Below are 25,740 nucleotides of genomic sequence, written 5' to 3'. Positions count from 1 at the left end.
GGGCTGGAGCTCCCAGCCTCCCCCTCCTAGCAACGCCCCTGGATCATCCTCACTCAGAATCCAAAACCAGAAAAACCACACCTGTATCTGTTCATTTACATATTTTTTCCTCGCGATGGTTTAATGAATTATGTCTGTAGTGGAACTCTTTTTATTTTTAGCGTGCTTGTTTTCGGCGTAGGCCTGCTGCACTTTATGAATAATGAAAAATGACGTAAACAATGCGGTGCTCTTTGAGGCGGGCGCATCGAGGCGTGACGCGACCGTGACGTGGCTTCAGACGGGGATCTTTAATCCTCTGCCGCAGCAGCGCAGCCGGTAAACGGAGGAGGGGGTGAGACGGCCGGACACCGATGGACCGCACAGGCTAGGCTAGTCCAACTAGGCCCAAAAAGACTCGGTCTTTAGACGGTTTTATGATATCACCGAGTAAATCCGAGACTCGAAGCAGATCGGCCCCCTCCTCCATCTCTGCCCGCAGCCCGTGTCTCCTTTTTGACTAAATAGATGTTCCGAGAAACGCATATATTTGCCGCACTTCTCACTCAGTTTCGCTTTCCTGGCTCCCGGATCCGGATCCTGCGCCCCGCGGTTCGTCCCGTCAGCTGCTGCGCATCTGCAAATCATGCAGGATGATCCTGCGGGGGTGAAATCCACGCAGTCAGCGGCACAGGACGACCCAACTGACACCCGGCTCAGACACAACGCCAGCTTTCCAGATCCGGATCCGGATCGTTTTTGCGCGTGTGACCTTCATCGCGGTCCAAACAGGCGGTTCGGTCAGTCGCCACCCCCCGGTTTAAGTCACCTGCCGCAGAGGCTGCCGGACCCCCGCGGATCTCCAGACGAACACACCGAAGCCGATGCTGCGTCGCCGTCGCCCACTTCCGTAAATCCGAGCAAGATCCAAATGGACTCCCCCATCGCCCACCACATAAATAACGGCAATGGCAGCAGCAGCACCGGCAGCATGTTGTCCGGAGGTCTCGGCGCCGCCTTCCCGAACCTCCCCGCGCAGGAGATGCAGAGCGCCAGCGGCGGCTCGTCCTCGCCCCCCCTCCCCGGGTTCGGCACCGCCTGGTCCGTCCAGACCAGCTCCTCGCCGCCTCCCGCACCCTCCTCCGTCAACCCCATCCCCATCAACCAGCTGTCCAACGCCGACTCCGACAACAGCTTCTACCCGGGCATCCCTTCCTCCATCAACCCGGCTTTCTTCCAGAGTTTCTCTCCGGTGTCCGCTAATCCGTGCGCCGGGATTAACGTGCAGGGCTTCAGCGGGCCTTTCTCCCCGCAGATTAACGTCCCTCAGCAGGCGCAGAGCCGCAGGTCCCCCCTCAGCCCGCAGATGCACCCCCAGCAGGGCGCCTTCCTGCAGCAGAGGAACAACTACAACCAACATCAGGTGAGCCTTCATCCAGCTCAAACATCTGCAGGCACTTTGTAATCTTAATCTCAGGTGAAGTCCACCGCGCCAGTGTCCCTGCACTGACAAAAAGGACACATGATTTCAAGGAATGCTGGTGCTGGTGCACACTCTGCACGCCACTATATACATATATGTATGGACATGTCGATGTCTGTAGTGGTGTTTTTGACTGTGTGACTAAAGTCATTTGTACCAATCGCTCACAAATATTTTGGATCATTCATCTAGGCTTCCTGATTGTTGAGATATACAAGAAAGGTGTTGGTTTTTTTTTTTTTTTATCTTGACCTTTTGACCAAACTACTCCAAAATATAATTACCTCTAAATCGGGTGGGCAACGAGGGCCAAGACAGTGCAGGTTTTCCTTGCAACCAGTCACCTCAGCAGGTGGGTTTGCTGATGAGCTTCTTCCCTGAACATAAAGAACTGAACATCAGTGAAATCACTGCTGAGATGATTGGTAGAAAGGGAAACCTGCAATGTGTTGGACCTTCGTGGCACATGATTGCCCACCCCTGCTCTAAATATCTATCCAAGTAGTATTTCCACCAAGTTTGATCCATCAAGGTTTATTGGCTGTTGAAATTACCCCACGTCCCCACGCCAAAAAGGATTTTTTTTTTTTCCTCAGACCAAGTTTTCCTTGATTTTGGCCTTTGGTCTTTGACCAAACTTCTTCAAAATATTATCACCTCTAGATATCTATCCAAGTAATATTCCCACCAAGTAGGATCCATCAGGGTTTATTGGCTGTTGAAATATACAATAAATATATAATTATAAATAAAATTTAAAAGGAGTTGATTTTGGCCTTTCATCTTTGGCCCAAACTACTTCAAAATTGAATCACTTCCAGATATCTATCCAAGTAATATTCCCACAAATTGGATCCATCAAGGCTTCTTTGTTGTTGAGAACTACAAAAAAGTACATTTTTAGAACCAAATTTTCCTTGACCTTGACTAAACTACTCCAAAATTTAATCACCGCCAGATATCTATCCAAGTAATATTTCCACCACGTTTGATGGAAATCTGTCCAGTTGTTTTTGGGTTATCTTGTCCACACACACACACACACACACACACACACACATACACACACTCACACTCCAGTGAAAACAGTACCCTGCTATCACTGCTTTGCAACAGGCAGGATAAATATGTACGTAGGTTGCACATGATCAGAATCTGTCCAAATAACACCATTTTCTTAGTGCCACAGCTAGACACCTAAGAAAATGATGTTATTTGGACACATTCTGATCATGTGCAACCAATGTACATATTAAAATCATGTAAATCCAACAGTTTTTTTTCAGTGTGGAGGATGTTGTGACATAGCAGAAAAAACCCTCTTCAGTGGCCTCCAGATAAAATGGCATTTTCCTTCATAATGCATTTGTCATGTTGTTGGACGGGTATGAAGTCTTTAGTGTCTGTGCAGAAAACAAGTGAATCTGGCTGTTGTTCTCTCCTGGAAGCTGGTGCTGGGATGTGGTCACATGGCTCCACCATCCTTGTGGTGCAGTCATTGGGAACACAATTGTGTGCATGATTTGGTATCCAAAATGGCTGTTTCCTTGGTTGAAATGAGGATATGGAATAACTTTGTGTGCAGTCGTTCATATTTTCAGTGCTTATTATTGTAGACTGTAAATAACAGTGAACACTATGGATGTGTCCTAATCCATGGTCTGCACCCTTCTTAGATCTGTTTCCTAATGCATGGTCTGCACCCTTCTTAGATCTGTGTCCTAATCCATGGTCTGCACCCTTCTTAGGGCTGTGTCCTAATCCATGGTCTGCACCCTTCTTAGGGCTGTGTCCTAATCCATGGTCTGCACCCTTCTTAGGGCTGTGTCCTAATCCATGGTCTGCACCCTTCTTAGATCTGTGTCCTAATCCATGGTCTGCACCCTTCTTAGAGCTGTGTCCTAATCCATGGTCTGCACCCTTCTTAGGGCTGTGTCCTAATCCATGGTCTGCACCCTTTTTAGGGCTGTGTCCTAATCCATGGTCTGCAACCTTCTTAGATCTGTGTCCTAATCCATGGTCTGCAACCTTCTTAGATCTGTGTCCTAATCCATGGTCTGCACCCTTCTTAGAGCTGTGTCCTAGTTCAGGGTATGCACCCTTCTTAGAGCTGTTTCCTAATCTATGGTCTGCACCCTTCTTAGATCTGTGTCCTAATCCATGGTCTGCACCCTTCTTAGATCTGTGTCCTAATCCATGGTCTGCACTCTTCTTAGAGCTGTGTCCTAATCCAGGGTCTGCACCCTTCTTAGAGCTGTGTCCTAATCCAGGGTCTGCACCCTTGTTAGGGCTGTGTCCTAATTCAGGGTCTGCACCCTTCTTAGGGCTGTGTCCTAATTCAGGGTCTGCACCCTTCTCATGGCTGTGTCCTAATCCAGGGTCTGCACCCTGTTTAGAGCTGTGTCCTAATCCAGGGTCTGCACCCTGTTTAGAGCTGTGTCCTAATCCAGGGTCTGCACCCTGTTTAGAGCTGTGTCCTAATCCAGGGTCTGCACCCTGTTTAGGGCTGTGTCCTAATCCATGGTCTGTACCCTTCTTAGGGCTGTGTCCTAATCCATGGTCTGTACCCTTCTTAGGGCTGTGTCCTAATCCATGGTCTGTACCCTTCTTAGAGCTGTGTCCTAGTTCAGGGTATGCACCCTTCTTAGAGCTGTTTCCTAATCTATGGTCTGCACCCTTCTTAGATCTGTGTCCTAATCCATGGTCTGCACCCTTCTTAGATCTGTGTCCTAATCCATGGTCTGCACTCTTCTTAGAGCTGTGTCCTAATCCAGGGTCTGCACCCTTCTTAGAGCTGTGTCCTAATCCAGGGTCTGCACCCTTCTTAGGGCTGTGTCCTAATTCAGGGTCTGCACCCTTCTTAGGGCTGTGTCCTAATTCAGGGTCTGCACCCTTCTCATGGCTGTGTCCTAATCCAGGGTCTGCACCCTGTTTAGAGCTGTGTCCTAATCCAGGGTCTGCACCCTGTTTAGAGCTGTGTCCTAATCCAGGGTCTGCACCCTGTTTAGGGCTGTGTCCTAATCCATGGTCTGTACCCTTCTTAGGGCTGTGTCCTAATCCATGGTCTGTACCCTTCTTAGGGCTGTGTCCTAATCCACAGTCTGCACTCTTCTTAGAGCTGTGTCCTAATCCAGGGTCTGCACCCTTCTTAGAGCTGTGTCCTAATCTAGGGTGTGCAACCTTCTGAGGGCTGTGTCCTACAAAATTCTCAGGCTTCAGCCCTTTGGACACAGCGGAGGATTGAACAAACTGACTGGCCCATGGAGCATCCTGCTATTACGCTTCCCCCCCTCCCTTCCCCGCATCACCTGGTAACCCTAACAGCCGCACGTGACAAACTAGCATAGTGGGTGTAGCCCCCTGTTTAATAATCAAATTTCTATACTTATTTATACTTTACATATCAATATTACTTATTTACATCTGTATATATAGAGCCTAAAAGTGTATTTAAAAATTTACCAACTGTTTTTTTCTTTAAAAACAAAATCGTGCAGTGACTCATGAGATTGTTTGATTTGAGCTGTAAAGCATACACCTGTTTGAGGGAAAGAAGGCTGCACGGGTTGGCCGTTTGACAAGCAGCCTTTGAAATGGGACAGTCTACTTGCACCACTTGTGATGTAAATGGCCAACAATTGCAGCTGTAGAAGCATACAGCTGTTGAATTGGAACACAGCCTATGACCTCTGATCACCATTACTCTGAAAATGAATTCATGTTGAAAGTGGCGTAATATGAAACCAGAGGGTGGAGCCACATCCTCTGTGGGCAGGACATACAGTAAAACCCCCATATTCAGGTGGACCAGTGAATTTTGTCCGTTATAATCGAAATCTGCTATATATATATATAAAATGGACAAAATCTGTTATATGTATGTAACGAATTACATAGTTACAGTCAGGAGGCGCCGAACGATCTATGGAGACTCCCCAGCACCAATTAGGCTTATGTATTTCCTTCATCTGAAAAAAATAAACGCCTGCCTTAAAGAAGCTCTGGGCATTATGTGCATTAAAAAGTTTACATCTGGTCAAGTCAGTCTTTTTTTTCTAAGTCCGCTGTGGAGTGGTACCTTAAAATCCTAAAGCCTGATTTATGATTCTACAACTCCGTAACTCTGTGCCATGCAATGACGTAAACATGGGCATGACCCTTTTTAAAGTTCTCAGTTGCATTGGTGAGTGTCTTAATGCAATGTGCCACAGGAACAGTGGCCTTTTCTGGATTAATTTGTCCCTCAATGAGCTCCACTTCTTTATACAATCATCAACCTCCAAACCAACAGTACGGTACATGCAATTTCCCTCCATGAATTGTGTGTCATTTGATTTGATCCATGATGGAAATGTAATCAGCGTGTGGACTGCAAAAACATTTAAAATATGACAGGAGAGGAAGGAGTGAAACTGGAAAAGTGACAAATCACAGCCCTTGCGGTCTCTGTCGTTTAGCAGGTGCACGTCAGGCTACAGAGAGGGTTTACAGCCACGCAGAGAGCTTCGACCCACATTTGGGAGGTGTTGAGGTGCATTCATAACCATCGGACAGTAGTCTGAGCACAGTCCAACCACGCGGGCATAGTTGTGCGGCCGCCCAAATGTTTTGCTTATATTCAAAACATTTAGGGCACAATTGAAGTGGAAAAATGGGGACGTTTGGCACATCTCCGTCATATTGAACCCTCGCCAAATGTCCTGAATGTGCCTGAATGTACCTTGAGTGCTGCTGGAATATATTCTGCTGAACCACAATCCGACCACGATATAACGGGTTGTAAATGCATTTTTATTGTTTTTACTGCATTCTGGCAGCTGTCCAGGTACTCATACAGTTTTCCACCTGTTTTGTACTGCGTTCGGGGGCTCATGTGCACAGATCAGTCTGAGCCAGTCAGAGCGCAGTCTGAGTATTCGGACAGCTGTCCTCCGCAATTTTGCCAATTCAAATGCTGGGCAGAAAGTCCAACTCCAAGGCGGGAATCAGTCAAAAGGCTAAAAAGTAAGCCTTAAGTCTGATGACCAGCGGGTTTTTCCCGTCTTCTAATGCGCGTTCTTCGGGCAGGTAGACAAGACAGCCGGTGTCGATGTTCCATGCCGGTGTCCGGAAACACCAGCAGAGCATTGCCTCTGGCCACGCCCCCCTTCAGTCAGAGCAGGAGGAAATGTTTCCCGAACAAACAATGAACAATCAGACAATAAAGCCACAGATGAAGCTTTAATTTTGAAGAGAGTTTGGAGATCATAAACCAGTAGAGCAGACACATCTCGATATATGAAGACAGATGTGTGCCTTTCCAAATCATGTCCAATCAACTGCATTTACCCCAAGTGGACTCCAATTAAGCTGTACAAACAGAAAAAGGATGATCAGTGGAAACAGGATGCATGTGAGCTCAATTTAATGCTTCATGGCAAAGGCTGTGAATGCTTATGTACATGTGATTTCTTAGTTGTTTTTTTTATTATTATTATTATTTTTAATAAATTTGTAAAAATCTCAAAAAAACGTTTTCCACTTTGTCATTATGGGGTATTGTGTGTAGAATTTTGAGAAAAAAAAATGAATTTCATCCATGTTGGAATAAGTTTGTATCATAACAAAATGTGGAAAAAGTGAAGTGCTGTGAATTCTTTCTGGATGTGCTGTAAGTAGTTAAAGAACAATGATATCAGATTGAAAAATAAGTGGAAATAACTACAAATTGGAAAATTCATGCAATAACCTAATAACCTAAAAAAAATATAAAAATGGGATTAAAACTGTGTATAAAGAAAATCCAGTTGTACCATAAAGATTCTGTGTAAAATAGTGTCAGGCTGTGATGCAGGAGAAACTTTCTGATCTTGCAAATGTTGGGCAACTGGAGCACACACCAATAAACCCCTTTTTCTGTTGGGAAGCATTTTTAAAACTTAAAGTGCAAGTAGAGCATAATGGATCTTATGATTAATTTTGTAATCAGTTAATCTTGTTTATTAATCAGTTATTTTCATGAACATTTTATCAATTAATCTGATTGTTCTCTGATTAGTTAATTAAACATTTGGTTAACTTACTAGTAAAGCCTAACCATAAAGTTTACTGATAACTTTTAACCTTAAATTATTTTGTGATTTAAAAACTTTATATGAATAGTTAAAAAAAAAAATTTAATGAAAATGTGCTAGAAATAAAAAGGAATCTTTGGTGGGGAAAATAAGGAAGAACATTTTGCACAGAACTCTGTCTCTTTCTGAGACACGAAACGACAGAAAATTAAATCATGACATTTCGTCAGGCTGCAACTAATGATTATTATCATTTTCACTTTATCTCTTGATTATTTTCTGGAATAATCAATTAGTTGTTTGGTCCATAAAATGTCAGGAAATGAAGAAAATGTTGCTCAATGTTTCACAAAGGCCAAACTGACGTCCTCAAATGTCTCGTTTTGTCCACAATCCAAAAATACTCAGCTCATAGTTGGAGTGGTGCAAAGAAACTAGCCCAGTGGAATTAGTTGAACAATGATCCATTTTAAGAAGGGCAAATCACAGAATTTGAACTCGGAATGAGTAATCATTTATCAAAATAGTTGGCAATTAAAGTAATGATCTATTGATCATCATTTAATCGAGTAATAATTGCAGGGCTACTTCAGAGTTCCAAATTATCACATAAAAGGGGCAGTAATTGCTATAAAAGAAACGTTCTATGAATTTTATTCACAGCAACATAGCTTATTACTGTATCTGAGGCCAAAATATGGTCATTGGGTATTGTGAAAACTTTGCGTCTGTCTGTCTGTGCTCAGCATAAGTCCAGTCCTATTACTGCCAGGGTCTTCAAATTCACAGGGACACAGACATTGAACAAGTTCAAAGATGGCTAACCTTGACCTATTTTAAGGGGTCAAAAGGTCACATTCTGTTTCTTATTATTATGCCCATATGGCCGAGGGTATTTTAGCATTTCATTATATTCTTTAAGAATACAATGACTCAGTTCAACATTTTTAGTGTTTGTTAAGATTCAGATCAATTTTTTCCCCATTTTCATTTTGGTAAATCAGTTTTTCATGCACACCACTGGCCTATCTCATTCCTCAGAGTGTACAGAGGCGTTGGTGTTTGTGGACACAAAGGTGGAGGAAGTTAGATTACGCAGCGTATTCACAAACAGGACTGTGCTCGGTGAAAGATTTCTGTGTGAGAGCAAACAAGATGTGACAAAATATACAATATCCTTATGAATGCAGACGAGGCCCAGGTACAGAGCGACGGTAACTTAGTGTGGCTGTGTTGCAGTATGTGGAACACTTGGTGGTAAAGCCCTAAAGCTTCTTATCTCCCACTGCAGAAGCAGATCAAACCAGGCTACGATTGACAGAAAAAAAAAGAATGAATTGAAACAGAGGATCAAATGAAACTTTGAGATGAACCTTGTTCTGCAAAGCTTTAACCAGTCTGTCTCTGATCTGTTTTTGGTGTGTGTGTGTGTGTGTGTGTGTGTGTGTGTGTGTGTGTGTGTGTGTGTGTGTGTGTGTGTGTGTGTGTGTGTGTGTGTGTGTGTGTGTGTGTGTGCAGCCCATGGTGAAGCAGTCTCCCTGGGCCAGTCACCAGGGAACAGGCTGGGGCTCTGGCGGGATGTCATGGGGTCGCGACCACCGCAGAGGGAGCGGCATGGGCGTACCCGGCTCAGTCAGTCACATCTCACCGCTGAAGAAGCCCTTCTCCAGCAACGTCATCGCACCTCCCAAGTTCCCACGCTCTGCCGGATCACTGGGGCCTAAATCCTGGATAGAGGAGAACTTGTTTCGCACAGACAGCAACAGCAACACCTTGTTGCCTCTACAGGTGCGTGTTGTGGCTGCAGTGGCTGGTCTTTATGTGTTGTTTATGTGTTGGAGTATGGGAATCGGCGGATTCAGTGGTGGGAAGGAACTTGTAGGACGTGTTTACTGGATCATCTGAAATAACGATTGGATTAAAGGAAAGATAAACACGCAGAGGGAGGGAGCTTTGAAGGGACTGTGTTTCACAAATGGTTGAGGTTTCATCCTCAAAATCCATCAATCTGTGTGAGCGTTTGCAGAAACTACTTTGCTGTGTGTTAAGTTTAGACCCGAAAAGGCTCCTTTTACACTGATTGTACATATCAAAAATCAAATCAATTTTATTTATATAGCGCCAAATCACAACAAACAGTTGCCCCAAGGTGCTTTATATTGCAAGGCAAAGCCATACAATACATATGTAAGGAGAAGTCCATATGTGAACTCCTGCTTGTTCTGAGACACACCCACTGAGCCGGTTCACACCCCATGTGACACGCCCTCACTCCCGTGGAAAAGCATCATAAAGGCAGTACTTATCAAAATTAACAGGGGCTATGGACAGTAGAAGCTACTTTCCATTTACAACCCCAATTCCAATGAAGTTGGGACGTTGTGTAATATCTAAATAAAAACAGAATACAATGATTTGCAAATCCTCTTCAACCTATATTCAATTGAATACACCATAAAGACAAGATAATTAATGTTCAAACTGATAAACTTTATTGTTTTTGTGCAAATATTTGCTCATTTTGAAATGGATGCCTGCAACTCATTTCAAAAAAGCTGGGACAGTGGTATGTTTACCACCGTGTTACATCACCTTTCCTTCTAACAACACTCAATAAGCGTTTGGGAACTGAGAACACTAATTGTGAGTGTCATGACTGGGTATAAAAGGAGCATCCCCAAAATGCTCAACCATTCAAAAGCAAAGATGGGGCGAGGATCACCACTTTGTGAACAACTGCATAAAAAATAGTCCAACAGTTTAAGAACAACGTTTTTCAATGTTCAGTTGCAAGGAATTTAGGGATTCCATCATCTACAGTCCATAATATAATCAGAACATTCAGAGAATCTGGAGAACTTTCTACACGTAAGCGGCAAGGCCGAAAACCAACATTGAATGCCCGTGACCTTCGATCCCTCAGGCAGCACTGCATTAAGAAACCGACATCATTGTGTAAAGGATCTTACCACGTGGGCTCAGGAACACTTCAGAAAACCATTGTCAGTTAACACAGTTCGTCGCTACATCTACAAGTGCAAGTTAAAACTCTGCCATGCAAAGCGAAAGCCATACATCAACAAAATCCAGAAACGCCGCCGCCTTCTCTGGGCCCAAGCTCATTTGAAATGGACAGATGCAGAGTGGAAACGGGTGCTGTGGTCTGATGAGTCCACATTTCAAATTGTTTTTGGAAACCATGGACGTTGTGTCCACCGGACAAAAGAGGAAAAAGACCATCCAGATTCTTACCAGCGCAAAGTTCAAAAACCAGCATCTGTGATGGTTTGGGGGTGTGTTAGTGCCCATGGCATGGGCACTATGCCATGGGCAGCTTACACATCTGTGATGGCACCATCAATGCTGAAAGGTACATCCAGGTTTTGGAGCAACACATGCTGCCATCCAAGCAACGTCTTTTTCAGGGACGTCCCTGCTTATTTCAGCAAGACAATGCCAAGCCACATTCTACATGTGTTACAACAGTGTGGCTTCATAGTAAAAGAGTGCGGGTACTAGACTGGCCTGTCTACAGTCCAGACCTGTCACCCATTGAAAATGTGTGGCGCTTTATGAAGCATAAAATACGACAATGGAGACCTTGGACTGTTGAACAACTGAAGTCGTACATCAAGCAAGAATGGGAAAGAATTCCATCTACAAAGCTTCAACACTTAGTGTCCTCAGTTCCCAAACGCTTATTGAGTGTTGTTAGAATGGCCAAAATAATATGGCCAAAAATCAGTCTGCATTCTCAGTATTAAATCAGACCTGTTTCTGGTGGGAGTTGGACTCCACCAGGGTTGGTCCGTGTCAACAATCCTGTTTGTGATGTTCATGGACAGTATTTCAAGGTGCAGTCAGGGGTTGGAGGGTGTCCAGTTTGGTGACCTCAGAGTTGCATCTCTGCTTTTTGCAGATACGGTTCTGTTGGCTTCATCAGACTGTGACCTCCGATGCACACTGAGCAGGTTTGAGGTCGAGTGTAAAACACCTCCAAATTTGAGTCCATGGTCCTCTGTCAGAGAATGATGGATTGCCCCCTCTGGGTCAGGGGAGAGTTACTGCCCCAAATGAAAGTGTTTAAGTATCTTGGGGTCTTGTTCATGAGTGGGGGTAAATTGGAGCAGGAGATCGGTCGTCGGATTGGGGCAGCGTCTGAAATTTTTTTGGGACGTTGTACCGGTCCTTTGTGGTAAAGTAAGAGCTGAGCTAGAAGCCGAGGCTCTCGATTTACCAGTCGATTTACGCTCCTATCCTCACCTATGATCATGAGCTTTGGGTAATGACAGGAAGAATAAGATCATGGACACAAGTGGGAGGTATCTGGGCTTACACTCCTGGACAGGCTGAGACGCTCGATTGTCCAGGAAGAACTCGGAGTAGGCACCACTTCTTTGCATTGAAATGAGCCAGTTGAGGTGGTTTGTGCACCTGATGAGGATGCTCCCTGGTCATCTTCCTAGGGAGTTATTCAAGAGACGTCCAACCAAGAGGAGGCTCCCAGGAAGACCCAGGACACAGTGGAGAGATTACATTTCCTAGTTGGTTTGGGAATGCCTCAGGATCCCCTGGGAAGATTTACAGGACTTGGCCAAGGACAGGGAAGTGTGGGATGAGCTGCTTGCTCTGCTGTTACCACGACCTGGACCCAGCTAAGCGGATGAAAATGAATGCATGAATGATGAAGTAATATGGCATCGGCTGTTGTAAGACAGTGTGGAGAGCCGTCATGTCATGATAGCTAGCTAGCTGTCACTACACAGATAATAAATTAACAATTCTACGAAGTGGTGTATTTGTATTAGTCAGTATTGTCTTTCAGTGTACCTTGAACTATATCAATATGTATTTGAAATGGAACATTTTCTACTAGTTTGATACCGCAGATTTTCATAAATGTGATGAAATGACACAGCTAACTAATATGATGGCTGCTGCTGTTATATGTATTTTTCCTGCCTGGTCGATGTCATTTCTATTCATGGATGTCAGTCTGCAGCTAATGTTGCATTTCAGAACAGGAAGGCAATAGAATATGACACTGACACACACCTGTGACACACAACTCGAGCAGTCAGGAACACTGACCTGCACACACAACAAACTTTTTGTTTTTGAGGCAGTTTAATTTCATTAAAGTCCACATTGTTATTCATATTGTTTCTAATCTTCAAAGGTCTGCAGAACAAGTGTTGGGAGTTAGATTAAAATGAAATAAATTGTCACACAGCTGCATCTAATAACATTCAATTTTTTTTAAGTGTTACATGTTTGTTAGATTTTTTTATTTTTTTATGATATCAAAACAAAAATTCAGGGTTTTTATATTAAAACTTCTAAAATGATGCCCTTTTAAACTCACAGCGAAAAGCAATAATTAGTGTGCAAACCTCTGCCAATTGTTATGTGTTGGACGCAGCTCGGAGAACCGACCAGCGTTTGAAGGACCCAGTATGAAATAAGCAGAGCACGGTACAAAGGCTAACTGAATTTAATACATAACAGTGATGTGATACAAAACAACAAAAGAGTGTGCGGTCTGGCGTGGTGGTGATACGGTGCGCTCCCAGCAGCGCTAACGGTCCGGAACCAGAAGCCGTTCGGACCCAAGGACCCCGCCGACACCCCCCAGGTGGCCGCAACAAACCGAGTCTGTGAAAGAAGGAACCATTATGTGAGTCCACACTCTACACACAGAGAGACCACTCAAAGGTGTACATAAACAGCAAACACTTCCTGGCTTAATTACTAATCAGCTTCCCAACCTGCAGGTATGGAACATCCAGTTCACAAAACTCCACTGCAGTGGAAGCCGATACATGACTAACGTACAGCTCAATATAATAAGGTGTGAGGGACACCACATTTACTGACTGTATAAATGTTAGTCACAAAATCTAACGTACCTCAGGAAGTGTGCTGACGAGCGTGAGACCTCACCCCCTCCTCTTTCACAGACCGTGCATCAAACCCTGGACGTTCTCTGCATCCACTGATGATGAGATGGCTCCCGAGACAACGATCTCACCCGTCTGGTCACAAGGTCGAGTCTCTGGCAAATACACACTGTATACTCCAGTCTTAAATGCCACCATGTTCCAATCCATATAGATGCACCACAGCTGTGAGTCCTGACGAGTCGCAGGTGATCAGGGTGAGGTCCTGATAACCTCAGCAACACAGCCACTCAGTCCCAAATGCAAGCCACCTGGAAGGAAAAACAAAGACAGAAACAAAAAGGCAGCCAGGCCCCCCAGCCATACAACACCAATGCTAGTTTCCAATTCCACAAATTTCTACCTTGGAAAAAATATTCAAGATCACAGTCCTGTTAAAAGTGGCTTTTCATTAGCTAAAATATAATACAAAATATCAATCAAATGGATAGATAAGTGTTGAAAGCAAATATCCGCTAAAACTGCATTATGGATCAGATGCGGCTCAGACTTGTTCTATTCATTGAGAGTGCCAGTTTGCACCTCATAGTCAGAAATGAGAGTGATTGAAGCACTTTTGATTGAGATATAATGCAAAATGTACATCAAATGGGCTTTTCAATATTAAATTAAAATGACCACAAAATCCACAATCTGAATCAGATCCGGATTAAACTTTGTCTGGCGATAGTGAGTGCCAGTCTGCATCTCACTTTCAAATATTGAGGTGATTTGGGCATGTTTAATTAAGATATAATGTAAAAAATACATTAAAAGGGGTTTTCAATGTTAAATTTAAATGGCCACAAAATGTGTAATCTGGATCAGATCTAGATTAAACTTTGTTCGGCAATAAAGGGTACCATCCTACATAAAGATCACAAATATGACAGAAATTTTATCTTTTTTGACAGAGTTATAAATTTTGGAAAATTTGTGACTTTGACCTATGAGCTTGAAAATTTAATCAGTTTTTGTCATATGAATCTTCAGTAAAAACTTCATAATGATATGTGAAAAATTCACAAACAAACAAACAGGGGCAAAAACATTGGCAGAGGTAATCATCTAAAAGCCAAAACGTTTGCGTTACTAAGTAAGTGCACGCTTTAGTATAACACATCTATCAATTTTACATCCAGTCTTCTTCAGATAAGTCAGGGGATGGATACATGAACATTTCCAAAACACTGATTATGTCTTGGACTTTATTTACATAAGTTTTGAATAAACACAAACTGTATGGTACTCTCTGATAAATCTGTGTGGACCAGACGGTTCTCAAATACTAAGAGATTGTGTAAGCCAACCCACTCTCGCGGCATGTCGTGATTCACCAGCATGAAATGTACATTAATGTATTGGTTTGTGATATTCTCACGAAAGTGCACAATTTTCATCAGTAAGGTTAGTAATAGTGAGTTAAACAAAACCCATCATGAAAATTTGAATCATTTTGTGACGGGAGGACGAAAAAACAACATGAGACTTGGCTGTGCAAGGAGACAAGCGAGGAAAGCCACCAAGACACCCAGGCTTTTATTTCTTTTAACTCGTGATATAAAAATTACTTTTCACTATAATTTAAAGGGCATCATTTTTGGAATTTTAATATAAAAAGCCTGAATGATTGTTTTGTTGTTTTGATGTCCGAAAAAGTTTCAAACATGTAAAAGCTCAAGAGTGCATAAACGTTTTGGGAGCACTGTACTCCTTTCATTATGTTTTAATGTACAGCTTTGGAAAAGAGACTATACGACAAACTGTTTTTTTTATGCAACATCTTTTTAAGATTTATGGGTATAGTTAATAATGTAACAGAACTGAAATCACAATTTTGGTTGGTATTGTATTTTACTTTTTGTATTTATCAAATACGTGCTGTAGTTGTCAGGATATTAGCAGATATGTGTGCTGCTCTTCACTGGTACTCCTTCAAATGAAAATAATGGTATCTCCAAATGGCATTTCTGTTTGTATAAAGTGAAAATATTAGTGGTACCAGTGCTGAGATGTACAGTGCTTCCTCTTCCAGGAAACTGGCCTGACTCTATGGATTATTAATTTCCATAAACAGTGTCACACCAAGAATTTTTCAAATTCCAAGTCTTTTCCTTCCTTCCTTTCTTTCTGTTTAATGTTTAGCAGCAGTGACTCATGTCTGCACAGACGTACACAGAAACACTCTTTTTGGACTCTTATGGTTTAAAAAGGAGCTCCAGAATTTTACAACCCAGCCTCTATTTTTAGATGTTTTGGGGTCATTTTCCACTTGGTATGAAAATAAATTCATCAGTGTGTTATTATTATTATTAATAATAATAATAAGAAGAAGAAGAATGAAAACCACATCATGGGCTAACTGGCTAATTTATGTAATGAAACACAGCAAACTAAAAGCTTTCCCAGTAAACAACTTCTCGTCTCTACTGAACAGGCAAAAATGTCATTGTAGTGTCCAGCAGAATTGATAGTCTCCCTGTAGAGGTGAGCGTGTGCATGTTTACCTTACTAAAGGTAAATAAACAACCATAAAACCGTTAAAGCAACCATTTATATAGTTTGGCCCTTACCTTAGCCTAGCTGTCCTCGTTTGGCGCTACACTCGACTGATTACAATTTGAATGCAGAGAAGATGCTCGTTCTGTAAGACACAGCGCCTCTACTGCAAATGATTAATACGAGCGAAGTGCCACGCAGCGCCGCAAAGCTCACTCTTATGGTAGACGAAGGCACAAACCGGAAATGGCACAAAAAAATCTCCCCAGTGGAGAAAAAGCCACAAACCGGACATCATTGTCGTAAAAAGCCGTAAACAGCCTCAAACCGACGGGAGACAAATACAGACATTATAAAGAGGAGTAGATGCCGCATTGGTTGCTGAGGCGCAAGATATGCGGCCGCCATCTTGGAGCGGTCATCGTAGTGATTCTGTCACAAGGCACAGTGAAGTTTTGATTTTATAATCGTAGTTTCTTTTTTAATCTTTCTAACATAATATGTGTGAAATACCAAGTGTTCCAATACTTTTGGAGCGCACTGTGTCCTAAGCTTATGAGGAGTGCAAAATGAGTGTGGTATTATTACTGTTTTGTTTAAGAATGTTTAATTTTCACTGTTGCTGCACTTTGTGTGAAATCATAGTCATGTCATATATTATATTGATATGACAGTATTGCCATATGTTAATTTGTCCATATTGTAGGCAAAAAAAGAAAAATGCTTAAATAGGCAGTGGGTCTGGGGAGATGAGCCCCCCCACCCCTAGAAGCTGAAATATATATATGAAATATATATATATATATATATATATATATATATATTTCAGCTTCTAGGGGTGGGGGGGCTCATCTCCCCAGACCCACTGCCTATTTAAGCATTTTTCTTATATATATATATATATATATATATATATATTTAAAAGGTGGGTGCTCATGCTCCGAATCATTTACTCAAACGTCTGAAGGACCTAAATGACATGGTGAGATGCTGAAGAGCTTCACTCGTCATGTCCGCGATCTATACATAATGTTTATACAAATCATCACTTTTACAGCCTGTCTTCTTTAGACAAGTCGTGGGGAAAATAAGTATTTGACCCCCTGTCAGTTTTGCAAGTTTTCCCACCTACAAACAGTGGAGAGGTCTGTAATTTTTATCGTAGGTACACTTCAACTGTGAGAGACAGAATCCCAAAAAATCCATAAAATCACATTGTATGATTTTTAAATAATTAATTTGCATGTTATTGCATGAAATAAGCATTTGACCCCTACTAACCAGCAAGAATTCTGGCTCTCACAGACCTGTTAATTTTTCTTTAAGAAGCCCTCTTATTCTGCACTCTTTACCTGTATTAATTGCACCTGTTTGAACGTGTTACCTGTATAAAAGACACCTGTTCACACACTCAGTCAATCACACTACAACCTGTCCACCATAGCCAACACCAAACAGCTGTCTAAGGACACCAGGGACAAAACTGTAGACCTGCACAAGGCTGGGATGGACAACAGGCAAGCATCTTGGTAGAAGACAACAACTGACAATCACCTTCGGTCTGGGATTCCATGCAAGATCTCACTTTGTGGGGTAAGGATGATTCTAAGAAAGCTCAGAACTACATGGGAGGACCTGGTCAATGACCTGAAGAGAGCTGGGACCACAGTCACAAAGATTACATTAGTAACACATGATGCTGTCATGGTTTAAAATCCTGCAGGGCAGCAAGGTCCCCCTGCTCAAGCCAGCACATGTCCAGGCCCATTTGAAGTTCACCAGTGACCATCTGGATGATCCACAGGAGGCATGGGAGAAGGTCATGTGGTCAGATGAGACCAGAATAGAGCTTTTGGAATCAACTCCACTTACCATGTTTAGAGGATGAGAACAACCCCAAGAAAACCATCCCAACCGTGAAGCATGGGGGTGGAAACATCATACTCTGGGGGTGCTCTTCTGCAAAGGAGACCAGACAACTGGACCGTATTGAAGGGAGGATGGATGGGGTCATGTATTGCGAGATTTTGGCAAACAACCTCCTTCCCTCAGTAAGAGCATTGAAGATGGGTCATGGCTGGGTCTTCCAGCATGACAATGTCCCCAAACACACAGCCAGGGCAACTAAGGAGGGGCTCCGTAAGAAGCATTTCAAGGTCCTGGAGTGGCCTGGCCAGTCTCTAGACCTGAACTCAATAGAAAATCTTTGGAGGGAGCTGAAACTCCAAACCTGAAAGATCTGGAGAAGATCTGTATGGAGGAGTGGACCAAAATCCCTGCTGCAGTGTGTGAAAACTTGGTCAAGAACCACAGGAAACGTCTGATCTCTGTAATGGCAGACAAATGTTTCTGTAGCAATTGTTAAGCTCTGTTTTTCTAGGGGGTCAAATACTTATTTCAGGCAATAAAATGCAAATTTATTTAAAAATCATACAATGTGATTTTCTGGATTTTTTGGGATTCTGTCTCTCACAGTTGAAGTGTGCCAACAATAAAAATTACAGACCTCTCCATTCTTTGTAGGTGGGAAAACCTGCAAAACTGACAGGGGGTCAAATACTTATTTTCCCCACTGTACACGTGAACATTCCCAAGTTACTGAACATGTATGTACATCTGTCTGAAGTAGGCAGTTCTCAAAAACTGTCTGTGTAGGTTTGTCCTGAATCAAGAACAGATTCAGGCTTTCATTGACTTCCTGGATTCAGCCAGCAGAAGTGTGTCTGTATGTGGTAAACATGTCCACCTTGTTGAGATTCACTTGACAGTGACATTCATGTTTTCCTGGAGCTCAGCCTAAGGGGATGAGACAGGCCTGGTAACAGAATATGGAATCAAGAGGTCACTGGACTGAAGTGTCTGGTGATGCCGAGGTCTTTGCAGGACAGTGCAGTTTCAATTCTTCTGGGTCCTAGTGCGTCCAGGATTACTGTCTGGCTGTGAGACTTGGACTCTAATCAGTGCCCTATAAAGCAGTAGAGGATTGAATATCTTGGTACTATGTGTAGAGTTGGAATGGCATTGTATCAAATGAATAGAATCAGATGAGGTGTAGGACTCACCTTGTGATAGAATGTCTGCTGACATTATGGTCATGTGAGGTGCAGACTGGCACCTCAATATCACTATGTGATCTAGGTGGACAATTGAATTTAATATTGAAAAGCCCATTTGATGTACATTTTGCATTATATCTCAACCAAAAGTACCTCAATCACTCTCATTTGTGACAGTGAGGTTCAAGCGGGCGCTCTCAGTGAACAGACTAAGGTTGATCCGCATCTGATCCATACTGCAGATTTAGCAGATATTTTAGTTTTAACATCTTTTGATCTATATTTTGTCAGAACTTTGACCTTGAAAATTTTTTCCAAGGTAAAAATTTTTGGAATTGGAAACTAGTGTTGGCGGAGGTTTGTGCTCTTTAAGCGCGGCGCTGTAGTTCTGCATAATATTCATAGTAGAACTCTCATTCTCTGTTTCAAATTGTTCTGAAAAATCTGCAGGATGGCAAAGCAAAGCGTGGCTGAGTAACCATCAGAGCAAGACAAGTCTTTTTGTCAGGTGTGTGGGTTAGACACGGGAGCAGCCACATCAGGGGTTTTACAGGAGAACTGAGGATGACCTCATAAACTCCATCCTGGCTCTCCAGCTAAATTTTGTCTCCTGGAAGTAGTCCAGAAATCCTCAATATCCTTTGTATCAGAAGCTCACAAACACCCTCAGACCTCTAACATGAATAAATGTGGAAAGAATGTTCATTCCAAGTGTGTCCCTCTTAAATCTCTTACATGTGAAGCCAAATATCTCCACTTTATAGCACATCAGGGTCAAGTATTGTAATCAAATATGCATAATGACTTATGTCCACGTAAGTGAAGACCTAAAGCTGACTGTGGTGTTTTTCAGGACCGCTCCAGAATGTACGACAGCCTGAACATGCACTCTCTGGAGAGCTCGCTGATCGACATCATGAGGGCCGAGCAGGATCCGATGAAGGGTAAGATTGTGTTTCCCTTACCATCTACATCTCCCAGCGACATGGTGTGCATTGCTGCTGCAGCTGTGCCGTTTTTCCACACACAGCTTGTTTTCGTCCTGCTGAGGGACTTTAACGCTCTGATCCTGTGTCCGCTTCACCTGGTCAGCAGCGACGGCACAGTTCAGTGCCGTAAACATCGTTCTCCACTTGCACATTTTATGGCAGCTATTCAACACAGATCGCACATGACTTTAGATTTTTATTTTTTTTTTTTAACAGAATGACACATAAATCGTCCTGGGGTTCTTCACAGCATGTAAGTGGTAAACAGAGAGTGTAGCGTGACACTGGCAGACCTGATGCGACCCCCGGATGGCTCAGCTGCTGAACATCAGAGGAGCAGTGTCAAATAACTGTTCCGTTCTTACCTTCTTCTCTGCGGGACGGCTGTTTGTGCCTCATCTGAACACATACCAGTTACATTTATACTTTTAAACACGGCTGAAACTAACAATTATCGGTGCTGATAATTCACGTGTTCACTGTTTTTTTTATGATTAATCCTTCAATGTGTAAAATGTCAGAAAGTAGCTGCAAAAGAAGGCTTTCAAGTCTTTGGAGAGGTTTTCAAATCTTGAAGTTACTTGTTTTGACCAAACAGCTGAAAATATAAAGATATCCGATATGACAACCAGACTCAACCAGTTTAAATCTCAGATTTATAAAGGTTATGCCCAGTTTGAACCTGTTTACTATTGGGTAAGGACTGTTGAAACCAGTTATAAATGACTCAGCTTCATGGTGCATCCAGAAAGTATGCACTCAGCACTCCACTTTTTCCACATTTTGTTATGTTACAGCCTTATTCCAACATAGGTGAAATTAATTTTTTCCTGAAAATTCTACACACTGTACCCCATAATGACAATGTGAAAAGGGTTGTTTTTTGTTTGTTTTCTAGATTTTTTGCAAATTAATTTAAAAAACCTTATAAATCACATGTACATCAGCATTCACAGCCTTTGCAATGAAGCTCAAAATTGAACTCAGGTGTATCCTGTTTTCACTGATCCTCCTTGAGATGTTTCGACATCTTAATTGGAGTCCACCTGGCGTAAATTCAGTTGATTGGACATGATTTGGAAAGGCGCACACCTGTCGACATATCCAATCCGTAATCCAATAAATCTTTCTGAATTCAGGTGAAGGCTTAGGGTAGCTTGACACTTGCACGAATTTGATCCGCACACTGGTACGCCGTGTCAGAGAGTAAACTCATCAACTTCTTGTAAACCATTGTAAACTATGCGCGGCTGCATGCAAGTGTGCAAAGAACATTTTGAAATGTTCAAAATCTCTGGCACTCATTAATTTTGTGAACTACACGTGAACATTGTGCAAACAATTTAAAAACACTATGTGTCACTGCGTCAGCGGTGCGCAGCTCATCAGAATGACTTTGACGAGATGTTAAATCTACAATAAACATAATTTTACAGATACTCACAAGAAGGAATGAAAATGCAACTGTTTTATCAAGCCATTACAACATAAATATTACAAATATTACAAATAATTACCTTTTTTTCAATATTTATTTCATTCATTTAAAAGAAAAACAGAAAAAACAGAAATGAATACATTACAAGACACTGAATGAAAAGGAGCAGAGGGAAGAACAAGTCTTATATTTTCTGCCCCTTTTTACAATACAATCTTTCAGTTTTAAGCATCATTATTCAACATTATTTAACAGATTACATTTTTTGACTTTGTCACATACCACTGACTTATTTCATAATTTTAGCCATTATTTAAAAGATTACATTTTTAACAGGTTACATTTTAGACTTAAAACATTTTAGACATTATTAACAGATTACATTTTAGACTTTGTCACAACCCACTGACTTATTTCATAGTTTCATACTTACTTAATACATCTAGTTTAATACGTTTTTTAAATAATTTAAACGACCTTGATTCTTTGATTTCTTTGTTGAGGTTGTTCCATAATTTTACACCATTCACTGCAATACTCTGTTCCTTTACTTTGGTTCTGAATCTAACTACTTACTCTTTTTTCAAACATATTTTGAATGTTTATTAGTAAGGTATTTTTATTAGCTTGGTGCATTGTTTGTAATATTTTCAAATCAACTAAATCATGAAATTTAAGTACCCTATACTTAATGAATAATGGATTAGATGGATCTCTAAAAGGACTATTGCTAATCATTTTTAAAGCTCTTTTCTGCAGAATAAATAATGGTTGTGTATAAGTTTTACATGTTGATCCCCAGATTTCTACACAATAAGTTAAATATGGGACAATCAATGAATTGTACAATGTTAATAAACCATAACTATTTAACGAAAATTTTACTTTATGCAAAACAGCAATGGCTTTCGCTATTTTTCCTTTTGTGTAATTTATGTGTGACTTCCATGTAAGATCTTCATCAATCATGACTCCTAGAAATTTCGTTATGTTTATCCTTTGTATGTCCATGTGTCTATTTTTAATGACACATCATTTTTTTCCACTCTGTCATTAAACAATATGAAATTTGTCTTATTAAGATTTAGTGGCAATCTGTTTATATCAAACCAATGTTTAACTTTTTCCAACGCTGTATTCATCATTTGTACTACTTCCTGTATATCTGATCCTCTGATATCTGAATCTTAAAAACTAATTCATGCATTTATTTCCTCTAGGCTGGACTATTGTAATTCATTATTATCAGGTTGTCCTAAAAGTTCCCTGAAAAGCCTTCAGTTAATTCAAAATGCTGCAGCTAGAGTACTGACGGGGACTAGAAGGGGAGAGCATATTTCACCCATATTGGCCTCTCTTCATTGGCTTCCTGTTAATTCTAGAATAGAATTTAAAATTCTTACTTAGAAGGTTTTGAATAATCAGGTCCCATCTTATCTTAGGGACCTCTTAGTACCATATCACCCCAATAGAGCGCTTCGCTCTCAGACTGCAGGCTTACTTGTAGTCCCTAGGGTTTGTAAGAGTAGAATGGGAGGCAGAGCCTTCAGCTTTCAGGCTACTCTCCTGTGGAACCAGCTCCCAATTCGGATCAGGGAGACAGACACCCTCTCTACTTTTAAGATTAGTCTTAAAACTTTCCTTTTTGCTAAAGCTTATAGTTAGGGCTGGATCAGGTGACCCTGAACCATCCCTTAGTTATGCTGCTATAGACTTAGACTGCTGGGGGGTTCCCATGATGCACTGAGTGTTTCTTTCTCTTTTTGCTCTGTATGCACCACTCTGCATTTAATCATTAGTGATTGATCTCTGCTGTCTTCCACAGCATGTCTTTTTCCTGATTCTCTCCCCTCAGCCTCAACCAGTCCCAGCAGAAGACTGCCCCTCCCTGGGCCTGGTTCTGCTGGAGGTTTCTTCCTGTTAAAAGGGAGTTTTTCCTTCCCACTGTCGCCAAGTGCTTGCTCATAGGGGGTCGTTTTGACCCTTGGGGTTTTTCTGTAATTATTGTATGGCTTTTGCCTTGCAATATAAAGCGCCTTAGGGCAACTGTTGTTGTGATTTGGCGCTATATAAATAAAACTGATTTGATTTGATTTGATCCAGAGTAAAATAATGTTGTATCATCAGCAAATAATATGCTGCCAAGTACTTTAGATACATTCACAAAGTCATTGATGTACAAAATAAACAGTTTTGGTCCAAGTACCAACCCTTGTGGTACTCCATAAATAATGTTACACAATTCTGATTCAGTATTATTTATCTGAACAAACTGTTTTCTATTTTCTAAATAGCTTTTTACCCACTGATGTGCAAGACCTCTAATTCCATATTGTTGTAACTCATGAAGCAATCTTGAGTGGTCGATAACATCAAAAGCTTTTTTCAAGTCGATAAAAATACTAAATAATCCTTATTATCTATTGTTGTTGATATTTTCTCTGTTAATTCCATAATTGCCATAGCTGTCGAATGTTTTGTTCTGAATCCATACTGAGCATTATTTAAAATATGATGTTTCTCAATGAATTTGTCCAACCTTGTCACAAAAACGTTTTCCATAATTTTAGAAAACTGTGGAAGCAATGACACTGGCCTGTAATTTGAAAAATTATGTTTGTCTCCATTTTTATATAATGGGACTACCTTGGTAATTTTCATTTCATCTGGGAAAATTCCTGTTGACAGAGACAGATTATAAATGTAAGTGAATGGTTCGGTAACAGTTTCTATTATACTTTTTACAGTCATCATGTCTAAATCTTCATAGTCAGTTGATGTTTTGCTTTTTTTTTTCAATATTTATTTCATTCATTTAAATGAATGAAATAAATATTGAGATGATTCCAAATGCGTTCTCCACCTGATGAAGTGCATGAGAACAGCTGCTGCTGTAGAAAATTCCTTTATGATTCAGAATCACTAAGAGGTGGCTCCATCAGCCAAATTCTCAGAGCAAATGATTAATCCACTATGAAATAATTATTTTATATAATGCAGCATCCAGCAGTGCAAAGCACAGCATCCAGCGGAACACAGCGGGTCGCATTGGCACGACAGTGCGGAGGTTAAATGTGTGCAAGTGTGAAGATGCCTTTACCTGAACAAAGCAATCTGGCTTGCATGCTTATGGTCAGCCAAGAATGCTCATGATTGACAGTTGCATTGTGCTCTTACGGTATTCTTTAGATCATTTTATAGGCTATGTATTATATTACCTGTGTGGAGTACAAATAATCATAATAGCATTGAGAGTGAACAGGTTTTTGTTTTGTTTTGTTTGTTTGTTTTTTACCAGTATAACTTGCATGATGAGTTCATTGAAACACCCAGCAAAAAAAAAAAACAGTACCTCTGAAACAGCTCCTCCACTGGACCCACAACCAAAAATTGGTTGTATTGTAATTTTAACATCTAGCAAGCACAAAATGTTACAAAATGCAGACATCCCACTTGCTTGAAGTTAAGTATTTTTAGTAATGAAATATAATAGTGTGGAGTATCCTTGCCTCAAGTGGAGGAGTTTAAGTATCTCGGGGTCTTGTTCACGAGTGAGGGACGGATGGAGCGTGAGATTGATAGACGGATCTGTGCAGCATCTGCAGTGATGCGTTCGCTGTATCGGACCGTCGTGGAGAAGAGAGAGCTGAGTAGGGGGTCAAAGCTCTCGATTTACCGATCGATCTACATTCTGATCCTCACCTATGGTCATGAGATTTGGCTCATGACCAAAAGAACGAGATCGCGAGTACAAGCGGCCGAGATGAGTTTCCTCCGCAGGGTGGCTAAGCGCTCCCTTAGAGATAGGGTGAGGAGCTCGGTCACTTGGGAGGAGCTTGGAGTCGAGCCGCTGCTCCTCTACGTGGAAAGGAGTCAGTTGAGGTGGCTCGGGCATCTTTTCCGGATGGCCCCTGGAACCCTATAGCACTTTTTTCATCAATTTTGTGTGACATTGATATTTATCATTATCATTTAAAGTTGAATGTTATAGAAATAACCTTGTATTTTGTCAGTTTGTTTGTTTGTGCTTCATACTAACACACAGTAATACATTTTTGTAAAGGTAGAAATGTCATTTCCTAGAAAAAACATCATGTTTCTAAAGCAAGGTAAAACTGACGCAAGCGTAACGCTGAGAATAAGTCCTTGTTTTATTTGTGTCAGCACCTTAGCTATATCTCCTACTCTGCTTCAATAGAATAATTATATTATTTTTTCAATAAAATCAGGAACTAATAGACAGAATTTCTTTGTTTCAGTGTTCTGCAGACCAAAGAAGATACCTCCAACTGTTGTCGCAAACG

General features: G+C 41.5%; 1 protein-coding gene across 2 annotated transcripts in view; it reads left to right on the top strand.

Annotated features, from left to right (window-relative positions):
• The first annotated feature begins 491 nt into the window (after positions 1–491).
• Positions 492–25,740, top strand: part of cpeb2 (cytoplasmic polyadenylation element binding protein 2) — an 85,713-nt gene continuing 60,464 nt past the window's right edge. The window contains exons 1-3 of one of the 2 annotated variants that reach the window (XM_034180552.1): positions 492–1,402; positions 9,034–9,303; positions 19,863–19,953. In XM_034180552.1, the coding sequence (XP_034036443.1) occupies positions 626–1,402; positions 9,034–9,303; positions 19,863–19,953 (1,138 nt within the window). In that variant the 5' untranslated portion in view covers positions 492–625. The remainder of the gene's footprint in view (positions 1,403–9,033; positions 9,304–19,862; positions 19,954–25,740) is intronic. The other variant, XM_034180551.1, reaches the window with a different exon arrangement.

Source organism: Thalassophryne amazonica, chromosome 10, assembly GCF_902500255.1.
Source record: "Thalassophryne amazonica chromosome 10, fThaAma1.1, whole genome shotgun sequence".
Classification (NCBI taxonomy): domain Eukaryota; kingdom Metazoa; phylum Chordata; class Actinopteri; order Batrachoidiformes; family Batrachoididae; genus Thalassophryne; species Thalassophryne amazonica.
This window is presented reverse-complemented; position numbering and strand designations above follow the sequence as displayed.